Below are 11,689 nucleotides of genomic sequence, written 5' to 3' on the forward strand. Positions count from 1 at the left end.
CTCACCGTGCGGCAGTGTTATGCTGATATGTGTGTGTGTGTATGTGTGTGAGTGTGTATGTGTGTGAGTGTGTATGTGTGTGAGTGTGTGTGTGTGTGTGTGTGTCTCACCGTGCGGCAGGGTTATGCTGATATGTGTGTGTGTATGTGTGTGAGTGTGTGTGTGTGTATGTGTGTGTATGTGTGTGAGTGTGTGTGTCTCACCGTGCGGCAGGGTGATGCTGGCTCCGTCGATGATGGCCTGCGCCAGCTCGTGCTCGTTGCTCTCGAAGGCGTGAGCGGCGGCCTTGAGGGCGTCCCAGATCTCCTTCCTGCCCTCGAAGGCCGGCGCTGTGTCCCAGAACTCATCCCTCTTGCTGCGCAGCTGTCCGTCCGTCATGGGGTAGTCACTCTTCCATTTGGGCTTGTCTCTCTTCAGGGGCTGGTTACGCCCCAGAGCAACTGGAATAGAGACAGGGACATGCTTCAGTCAACCAGCTAGACTCAGAGAGAGACTCAGAGAGAGACTCAGAGAGAGACTCAGAGAGAGACTCAGAGAGAGACTCAGAGAGAGAGGAGGACATGCTTCAGTTAACCAGCTAGACTCAGAGAGAGACTCAGAGAGAGACTCAGAGAGAGACTCAGAGAGAGACTCAGAGAGAGACTCAGAGAGACTCAGAGAGAGAGGACAGGCTTCAGTCAACCAGCTAGACTCAGAGAGAGACCCAGAGAGAGACTCAGAGAGAGACCCAGAGAGAGACTCAGAGAGAGACTCAGAGAGAGACCCAGAGAGAGACTCAGAGAGAGACCCAGAGAGAGACTCAGAGAGAGAGGAGGACAGGCTTCAGTCAACCAGCTAGACTCAGAGAGAGACTCAGAGAGAGACCCAGAGAGAGACCCAGAGAGAGAGGCTGGAAAGAGTTCAAATGAAGGAGAGGTGAGGGAGAGGGAGAAGGACGTTAGAATTAAAAGTTGAGTTGGGGGGGGGGGGAGAGAGAGCAGGGGAGAGGCGGAATGAGAAACGGAGGGAGAGAAATAGAGAGGGAAAGATGAGAGGAGGGAGACAGAGAGGGGGGAGAGGAGAGGAAGAATGTACGGTGGCAATCGATAGGCTGAGAGTCTGGTGACATCCTCAGTGTAACCCTAGCAGCTCCTGTGCTGGACACGCTACTATGCTCAGCCGTGTACTCTGTAGTACTCTCTGATATCCCCTCTAGTGTAGTGCACAGTGCTATATAGGCTTTGCACAAAGACCTGTACTATTTCCAGCAAGGTGAGTTGTGTGGTTCGCACAGTGAGTCCGTACCAAGTGTGTGGAATGTGCAGTTTTCCATCTGTGGTGGCAAACCCTAACTAACCTGGCTAGGCCTGGCTACACCCTTACAGAATATAGCGCAAAGTGCACTGTTATCTGGTATTGCTAACTTGGCTAGACTACAATGATCAGGCTAAAGTGTTTTTTGCCTTTTGTTTCTGGAACACAGTCAACTCGTGTGATGTTAATTCCAACTCCAAATTCCTACTGTACTTCCCATACAACTGGCACGAAGCATAACCTGTTGAGATATTTGAACGTGTTGCCGCACCCTGACGGATACGAGCGCAACGCAGAACAGTTCAGCGCATCAACGCAGTGGCCCCATAGAGATTAATGACTTCCGTCGCAACGTAACGCAATAATGTGCACAAGGCGTTAGACTGTCACTACATATGTTACTTGTGATACTGGAAATTGAATCTTTTAGAAAGGTAGATTTTTATTTGTTATCTTTGTCTTTGTAAACAGTGTGTGTATATATCATTTTTTTATGCAGAGTGAAACTTAGGTTGTAGTTAATGTGAAAATGCATGTAAATAGCTCAAGGTCAGGTTCCGAACATTAAAGTTCTGTCTCGTTTACCATGCTTTGTGGGTGTGACTTTTTTTTGCCAATGTCATCCCCTTTCATAACCAAAAGTGTTTATGATTAAATTGTTATTCTACCTTCTTGATTTTGCTCTCCAAGTGCAGTAGAGGGTTAGAGGTCCACCCTCCATAGTCTCACAAAATCCTGTGGGAATCACTGACCTACTCAGACATCAAATGGTAGGACGAGGAGCTGAACACACAAGCCTTATGTTACTTACAAGTCTTCTGCTCTAACAATTGTACCACTTGCACAGCTGTGTTTGGGCATGCCTTGAGTCGAATAAATGTATCATGCATTGGTAAATACGAGTTGAAATAAAAGTCCTCACTGGATTAGTGCTATTTATTGATTATATGTATTGTATGTGTATGTCTTTCCTCTGACTGCATCGTTGAAAATATGGCTTGAAAATTAGGTATTTCTGAGTTTCTAAACTTTGAATCTAAAGAATGAATGGAGTTCAATCAGTTGGTAATATCCCCTCAAACAACCAATTTTATGTAGGCTACTGTCTCTGCTGTAGCTAATCCAAAAAAAAGCAGTTTGCAATTTCGACCGGTCAAACTGAGAAACGTACGTTACTGTATAAGTGACGGCAACCAGCTTGTCATTAGTAGCAGTTCTACTGCCCCTGTAGCAGTGCTCTACTGCCCCTGTAGCAGTGCTCTACTGCCCCTCGTGGTTGCGGGTTGTAATTATTTATTATCTGCTCTCACCATACGGTAGGATGAAGTATTGCAGTTGGAATGACTGTACACCCTTCAGCACCTGTCTGTCTGATAAACAATCTTCATATCTCTCTACCTCCTCTCGCCTTCTCTCTCTACCTCCTCTCTCCTTCTCTTCTCTCGACCTACTCTCTCTCTACCTCCTCCTCTCTCTACCTCTTCTCTCTCTACCTCTTCTCTCTCTACCTCCTCTCTCTCTACCTCCTCTCTCTCTACCTCCTCTCTCTCTACCTCCTCTCTCCACCTCCTCTCTCCACCTCCTCTCTCCACCTCCTCTCTCCACCTCCTCTCTCTCTACCTACCTCCTCTCTCTCCACCTCCTCTCTCTCCACCTCCTCTCTCTACCTCCTCTCTCTCTACCTCCTCTTTCTCTACCTCCTCTCTCTCTACGTCCTCTTTCTCTACCTCCTCTCTCTCTCTACCTCCTCTTTCTCTCTACCTCCTCTCTCTCTTCTCTCTCTTACAGCATCTGTCAGTTTGTCCGCTCCTCCTCAAGCTCAGCTTCCGCAGTTCATGCATGGACACACACAGACACACACACACACACACACACACACACACACACACACACACACACACACACACACAGACAGACAGACACAGACATGCGCACACACACACACACACACACACACACACACAGACAGACACAGACAGACACAGAGACAGACACACACAGACACGCACACACACAGACACGCACAGACACACACAGACACAAAGACACGCACACACACACACAAAGACACGCACACACACAGACACAGACACACACACACACACACACACAGACAGACAGACACAGAGACAGACACACACAGCTATCAGAGGAACAGCATTCTGTCTCAAGTCCTCACCCAAATTCACCTCCTGCCAAGTGTAAACAATAACACACACACACACACACACACACACACACACACACACACAGGAGGGTGGTGTAGCAGGAAACATCTGTCTGCCATATTAGACATCTTGCTGCACCACAGTTACCCTGGATTAAGAGACAAGGAACAACAGAGATCACCTGACACACACAAACACACACACACACACACACACACACACACACACACACACACACACACACACACACACACTTGGACACGTGTTGACTAGAGCAGGAGGACCCTCTCTTCTCCATCTACAAGTATAATTCAGCTCTACCCAGAGTGAGAATACCTCTCTCTCCTTGAACACTGCAGGAGTCATATGAAGCAGCAGGTAGACAACGATGCTAAGCTATATATAGTACTATGCTAGGCTATATATAGTACTATGCTAGGCTATATATAGTACTATGCTAGGCTATATATAGTACTATGCTAGGCTATATTAGTATTTTGCTAGGTTATATGTAGCACTATGCTAGGATGTAGTACTATGCTAGGCTATATAGTACTATGCTAGGCTAAATGTAGTACTTTGCTAGGCTATATTAGTATTTTGCTAGGTTATATGTAGCGCTATGCTAGGATGTAGCACTATGCTAGGCTGTTCCTGCTCCTACTCTGGAGCCTGGAACCAGGAGCAGGGTCTGGAGTGGTAGATCTAGAACGTGGAACCAGGACTGGAGGGTCTAGAGAGGTGTAGATCTAGAACGTGGTACGTGGAACCAGGAGGATCAGGATCTGGAGTGGTAGATCTAGAACGTGGAACCAGGACTGGAGGGGGTAGAATGTGGGAACGTTCTTCTCCCACTAGAAGCTCTAATGAGAGCCATCTGGAGAACAGCAGCAGCTCGGGTGTAGAAGGGGAACAGGCCGGCTCATGGCTGGGGTGTATGTCTACACATGCACGTGTGCAGAAAGATAGTCGTGTTCTATCCATTTCACTGCCTGTGTATGTCCACCTGCCTGTCCCTGATCACATAAGGAGGGTCACACAGACAGACAGACAGGCAGGCAGGCAGACAGACAGACAGACTTACAGGCAGACAGGCAGACTGACAGTCAGACAGACAGGCAGACAGGCAGACTGAGAGGCAGACAGACAGACAGACAGACAGACAGACAGACAGACAGACAGACAGACAGACAGACAGACAGACAGACAGACAGAAAGAAAGACAGACTTATAGGCAGGCAGGCAGAAAGACAAGGATGTGTGCATGATGGAAGGTGATTTTGTATTGTTTTCATGTGGGTCAGACACAGGAAGTTACATCATATCCGGTGACACAGTCAGAACCCCACTCTGAATGTCATGACAACTGGTCTGAGCAGGTTCGGAGGCATGAGGGGCACGGAAAGAAGGAAAGAGAGGAGAGGAGAGAAAGGAGGAGGAGGAAGGAGAGGAGGAGAGAAGGAAGGAGGTGGTCTGAGCCCTTTCACATACTGCATAATGCAACACTGGCAGGTGGCATCTGGTTTCAGCACACACACACTCACACACTCACACACACACAGGTACACAAATAATTCTGTGGTAAAATGACATCATATAGCGTAGGCCTAAATGCAAGGCTCTAACATGGTGATGCATATGGGCTACGATGAGAGAGCAACAGAAGAGCTTATCATGTTCCGCTGCCACAAACCGCTGCAAAAGCATCCGGAGGAAGCCGAGCCCAGCCCAGCCAAACCCCTCTCCCCTATACCCACCCCTCACTACCAGACCACTCCCCTATACCCACCCCTCACTACCAGACCACTCCCCTATACCCACCCCTCACTACCAGACCAACCCCTCTCCCCTATACCCACCCCTCACTACCAGACCAACCCCTATACCCACCCCTCACTACCAGACCAACCCCTCTCCCCTATACCCACCCCTCACTACCAGACCAACCCCTATACCCACCCCTCACTACCAGACCAACCCCTCTCCCCTATACCCACCCCTCACTACCAGACCAACCCCTCTGCCCTATACCCACCCCTCACTACCAGACCAACCCCTCTCCCCTATACCCACCCCTCACTACCAGACCAACCCCTCTCCCCTATACCCACCCCTCACTACCAGACCACTCCCCTATACCCACCCCTCACTACCAGACCAACCCCTCTGCCCTATACCCACCCCTCACTACCAGACCAACCCCTCTCCCCTATACCCACCCCTCACTACCAGACCAACCCCTATACCCACCCCTCACTACCAGACCAACCCCTATACCCACCCCTCACTACCAGACCAACCCCTCTCCCCTATACCCACCCCTCACTACCAGACCACTCCCCTATACCCACCCCTCACTACCAGACCAACCCCTCTCCCCTATACCCACCCCTCACTACCAGACCAACCCCTCTCCCCTATACCCACCCCTCACTACCAGACCAACCCCACTCCCCCAGCCTAGACCGGCCCAACCCTAGACCCTTTCCCCAGACCAACCTAGCCCAGCCCCACTGCCCTAGACCAACCCCTCTACCAGACCACCCCTCTACCAGACCAACCCCTCTACCAGACCAACCTCTCTAACAGACCAACCCCTCTCTACCAGACCAACCCCTCTACCAGACCAACCTCTCTACCAGACCAACCCCTCTACCAGACCAACCCCTCTACCAGACCAACCACTCTACCAGACCAACCCCTCTACCAGACCAACCCCTCTACCAGACCAACCCCTTTACCAGACCCACCCCTCTCTATCAGACCAACCCCTCTACCAGACCAACCTCTCTACCAGACCAACCCCTCTACCAGACCAACCCCTCTACCAGACCAACCTCTCTACCAGACCAACCCCTCTACAAGACCAACCTCTCTACCAGACCAACCCCTCTACCAGACCAACCCCTCTACCAGACCAACCTCTCTCTACCAGACCAACCTCTCTACCAGACCAACCCCTCTACCAGACCAACCCCTCTACCAGACCAACCTCTCTCTACCAGACCAACCCCTCTCTACCAGACCAACCCCTCTACCAGACCAACCCCTCTACCCCTCTACCAGACCAACCCCTCTACCAGACCAACCTCTCTACCAGACCAACCCCTCTACCAGACCAACCCCTCTACCAGACCAACCCCTCTCTACCAGACCAACCCCTCTACCAGACCAACCCCTCTACCAGACCAACCCCTCTCTACCAGACCAACCTCTCTACCAGACCAACCCCTCTACCAGACCAACCCCTCTCTACCAGACCAACCCCTCTACCAGACCAACCCCTCTCTACCAGACCAACCCCTCTACCAGACCAACCCCTCTACCAGACCAACCCCTCTCTACCAGACCAACCCCTCTACCAGACCAACCCCTCTCTACCAGACCAACCTCTCTACCAGACCAACCCCTCTACCAGACCAACCCCTCTACCAGACCAACCCCTCTACCAGACCTACCCCTCTACCAGACCTACCCCTCTACCAGACCAACCCCTCTACCAGACCAACCCCTCTACCAGACCAACCTCTCTATCAGACCAACCCCTCTACCAGACCAACCTCTCTACCAGACCAACCCCTCTACCAGACCAACCCCTCTACCAGACCAACCCCTCTACCAGACCAACCACTCTACCAGACCAACCCCTCTACCAGACCAACCCCTCTACCAGACCAACCTCTCTACCAGACCAACCCCTCTACCAGACCAACCCCTCTACCAGACCAACCTCTCTACCAGACCAACCCCTCTACAAGACCAACCTCTCTACCAGACCAACCCCTCTACCAGACCAACCCCTCTACCAGACCAACCTCTCTCTACCAGACCAACCTCTCTACCAGACCAACCCCTCTACCAGACCAACCCCTCTACCAGACCAACCTCTCTCTACCAGACCAACCCCTCTCTACCAGACCAACCCCTCTACCAGACCAACCCCTCTACCCCTCTACCAGACCAACCCCTCTACCAGACCAACCTCTCTACCAGACCAACCCCTCTACCAGACCAACCCCTCTACCAGACCAACCCCTCTCTACCAGACCAACCCCTCTACCAGACCAACCCCTCTACCAGACCAACCTCTCTACCAGACCAACCCCTCTACCAGACCAACCCCTCTACCAGACCAACCCCTCTCTACCAGACCAACCCCTCTACCAGACCAACCCCTCTACCAGACCAACCCCTCTCTACCAGACCAACCTCTCTACCAGACCAACCCCTCTCTACCAGACCAACCCCTCTCTACCAGACCAACCTCTCTACCAGACCAACCCCTCTATCAGACCAACCCCTCTCTACCAGACCAACCCCTCTCTACCAGACCAACCCCTCTACCAGACCAACCCCTCTCTATCACACCAGCTCCTCTCTACCAGACCAACCCCTCTACCAGACCAACCCCTCTCTACCAGACCAACCCCTCTACCAGACCAACCTCTCTACCAGACCAACCTCTCTCTACCAGACCAACCCCTCTCTACCAGACCAACCCCTCTACCAGACCAACCCCTCTACCAGACCAACCTCTCTACCAGACCAACCTCTCTACCAGACCAACCCCTCTCTACCAGACCAACCTCTCTCTACCAGACCAACCTCTCTACCAGACCAACCCCTCTCTACCAGACCAACCTCTCTACCAGACCAACCACGCTACCAGACCAACCCCTCTACCAGACCAACCTCTCTACCAGACCAACCCCTCTACCATCCTGGTCTACTGATTGGAGGTTGTGTCCATTAGGCTAGTACCGCAGTGGACCTAGGTTGATACACACGGGCAGACAGACACCGCTTTGAGGAGAGAGAGAGAGAGAGAGAGAGAGAGAGAGAGAGAGAGAGAGAGAGCACGGCAATAGTTCTGACATTGAGGTTATCACCAGCACTAGAACTATGCCCTAGTAACGGTACCATTGTAACCTACAGCTATCATCTCTCTGTGTGTGGAGGCCAGGGTGGTCTTTCAGCATGCTCCCCATTTTACAGGTCTTGAAAAGGTGGGCAATATCAGCCCGAATGAAGATCCATAACTAGCTGACGTGTAGCCTGATCAATGACATACTGTAGGCGTAGCCTTATCAATAAGCTGCAAAGGACTAAATGATCTATACAAGAAAAGCTGTCAGACTCCTTTGTGTGGAAAGATCGATGCCACTTCCCCCTGAAACTGTCTCGTATCACCGCAGCTCTAGCTGAAACAACATCTGCACCCCCACACACCGGAAACCTACCGGAAACCTACCGGAAACCAGGGCATGCAGCAAATAGCACTGCCAAACAATAATGGCCATAACAGTCTCAACAAGCCCATCATTTCCCCTGTTATACGAAAGACTGCTGTATCAAATAACTGTACGCCACTTATATATAACAGCAGGCCTTGACTATATGCATGCATCATATGTATGTTATAATGTTTATTAAGAGGAGATAGTTGATGTTTTGGTCTCAAACGAGGCTGACCGTTATTGCACCGAAATAACGCAACCCCCCCCCCCTCAAAAAAATCCTCCTCCTTCAGCTGAAACACTTCCTAATGTAGCTATAGATGCATATATATGCACAGAGTATATAAAACAGTGACATAATATCGCCAAATATGTATCCTTAAGCTACACAATTCAAGGGAAATGCAAACATGTTCAGTTAAGCACCAGATAAAGGCATCGTGCTCTGCATTAACATCCCCTCTCTACCCATGACCCAGATCCTGGGTTAGCTAGCTCTGAGATGCTAACCGGTTAGCGGACGAGAACATAACACGCATATCAGGGGAGACAAAGGGATCTGGACACGGCCCGCCGAACATCCTGAATATTATCAACTGTGCTTTGCAAGTAGACTAGTACACGTAACGCAACTGGGTCCATAAAGGAGGTTTCTGTTTGCGGCCGCCACGATGTGCTATGCGTCTGTAAGGAGGAGAAGGTAACGTTAGCGTTAGAGGAGGACGGTAAGACGCATTCAGAGAGCAGCTCCAGCCCCAAAATCACTCAACTATCGCCTGAAACAAAGCCCGAGTGTAACAGAACTCAACCTTACCTCCGGTTCCGTCTGAATTCTCGTTTAAGCTGCCTGAAGAATCGTGGTGACTGCCCACACAACCACCCATGGATGTTTTGGCTGCCTACCCCCGCAGACCAGACCCTCTCTCTGGCGTCTCTCTTTCCCCCCGCAGACCAGACCCTCTCTCTGGTGTCTCTCTTTCCCCCCTGCCTGATCAGCTCGGCCTCAGAATAGACACTGACAGGGGCAGGAGCATCAGCTGGGGGAGGAGGCGGGGTGTGTATGCGCACACACACACACACACACACACACACATATGCAAACACACACACACACACACATATATGCACACACACACACACACACACACACACATATATATGCACACACACACACACAGACACACATATATATACACACACACACACACACACACACACACACTGTACACACATGTATGCACGCACACACTAACACTGCACACACACACACACACACACACACACACACACACACACACACATCATAGCAAGGTGACCCCTATCTGGACCAAAGACTGCACAGAGGTGAAGAACATGTGATTTAAAGAGGACAATGTGAAGATGAAATGATAGGGAAGAGCAGTCTCCGGGTATCTCTTTTAATCTCTGTAGCATTCCGTGATTAACATCAGAGGAACTAGACAGGAGATGATTTAGTGATAATCACAAATGCATTGAAATGCCATTGTGTGCGTGTGTGTGTGTGTTTGTGTGTTTGTGTGTTTGTGTGTGTGTGTGTGTGTGTGTGTGTTTGTGTGTGTGTGTGCGTGCGTGCGTGTGTGTGTGGTGTTAATGTAGACTGTGGTGTGTGTGTGTGATAGGACAGAGGGAGTTGTGCTGCTACAGCGGGGAGTCTGCACGGTCTTCCGGAATCCAGCCGGATTCTTGAACCCACAACTCTGGGGAAAATCCTGGAATGTTGGCGAGGCACTCCAACCTTGACAGGCCTGAGATCACCTGATCCTTCGCTATGGCAACCACAGACAATAGACGCTCGAGTTGAGCACACAGGGATCTTCTGTGATGGGATATCACTCTTTCCACGAGTTAAAGCTACACCTCCGAAGTCTCCAAAGCTACGCCTCAGGGATTTGTGCATCCCAGAAAGGAGGAGGCGTGTTACCAAGTCAGCACTCTGGAGAAATCCTTACTGAGGGAAAAATCCAGTTGTCCTGATAGCAGGTGCTACAGTGAAAGAGAAGTCTTTATTTGTCACACAGCTTGACACTCTAACACACACACGCACGCACGCACGCACACACAAACACACACACAAACACACACACACACACACACACACACACACACACAGTTGGTCACTGATGGAATTTTCTCTCCTCTTAACCCATCCAGTCATCCTTCCCCCAAGGGCAGCCAGATGCAGACCAGACCCACCTCAGACTCTAGTCCCCAGACTCTAGACCTCAGACTCTAGCCCCCAGACTCTGGACCTCAGACTCCCGAACTCAGACTCTAGACCTCAGACTCTAGACCCCAACCATAGCCCTCAGACTAACCGCCAGAGTCTAGACCGAGGCCTGGAGGTATTATTACAGTCTTAGCTCGGACTTTCAGACCCAGAAGCTGTTGTGTGGTGCCCTCTATTGTAGGTTGAGGGGAACAGTCCCGACTCTAGCCCTCAGACTCTAAACCTCAGACTCTAGACCTCAGACTCTAGACCCCAGAGTAGACCCCAGACTCTAGCCCTCAGACTCTAGCCCTCAGACTCTAGCCCTCAGACTCTAGCCCTCAGACTCTAGCCCTCAGACTCTAGCCCTCAGACTCTAGCCCCCAGACTCTAGACCCCAGACTCTAGACCCCAGACTCTAGCCTTCAGACTCTAAACCTCAGACTAGACCCCAGACTCTAGCCCTCAGACTCTAGCCCTCAGACTCTAGCCCTCAGACTCTAGCCCCCAGACTCTAGCCCCCAGACTCTAGCCCCCAGACTCTAGGCCTCAGACTCTAGACCCCAGACTCTAGCCCTCAGACTCTAGCCCTCAGACTCTAGCCCTCAGACTCTAGCCCTCAGACTCTAGCCCTCAGACTCTAGCCCTCAGACTCTAGCCCCCAGACTCTAGCCCCCAGACTCTAGGCCTCAGACTCTAGACCCCAGACTCTAGCCCTCAGACTCTAGCCCTCAGACTCTAGCCCTCAGACTCTAGCCCTCAGA

General features: G+C 51.1%; 1 protein-coding gene across 1 annotated transcript in view; it reads right to left on the bottom strand.

Annotated features, from left to right (window-relative positions):
- ubtd2 (ubiquitin domain containing 2) overlaps positions 1-9,666 on the bottom strand; it is a 14,410-nt gene extending 4,744 nt beyond the window's left edge. The window contains exons 1-2 of the mRNA XM_084450140.1: positions 9,513-9,666; positions 204-440 (exon numbers count right to left, since the gene is read on the bottom strand). Of these exons, the coding sequence (XP_084306266.1) occupies positions 204-440; positions 9,513-9,582 (307 nt within the window). The 5' untranslated portion in view covers positions 9,583-9,666. The remainder of the gene's footprint in view (positions 1-203; positions 441-9,512) is intronic.
- Positions 9,667-11,689: the final 2,023 nt, after the last annotated feature.

Source organism: Borostomias antarcticus (genome assembly GCF_949987555.1).
Source record: "Borostomias antarcticus genome assembly, chromosome: 15".
Taxonomy (NCBI): Eukaryota; Metazoa; Chordata; class Actinopteri; order Stomiiformes; family Stomiidae; genus Borostomias; species Borostomias antarcticus.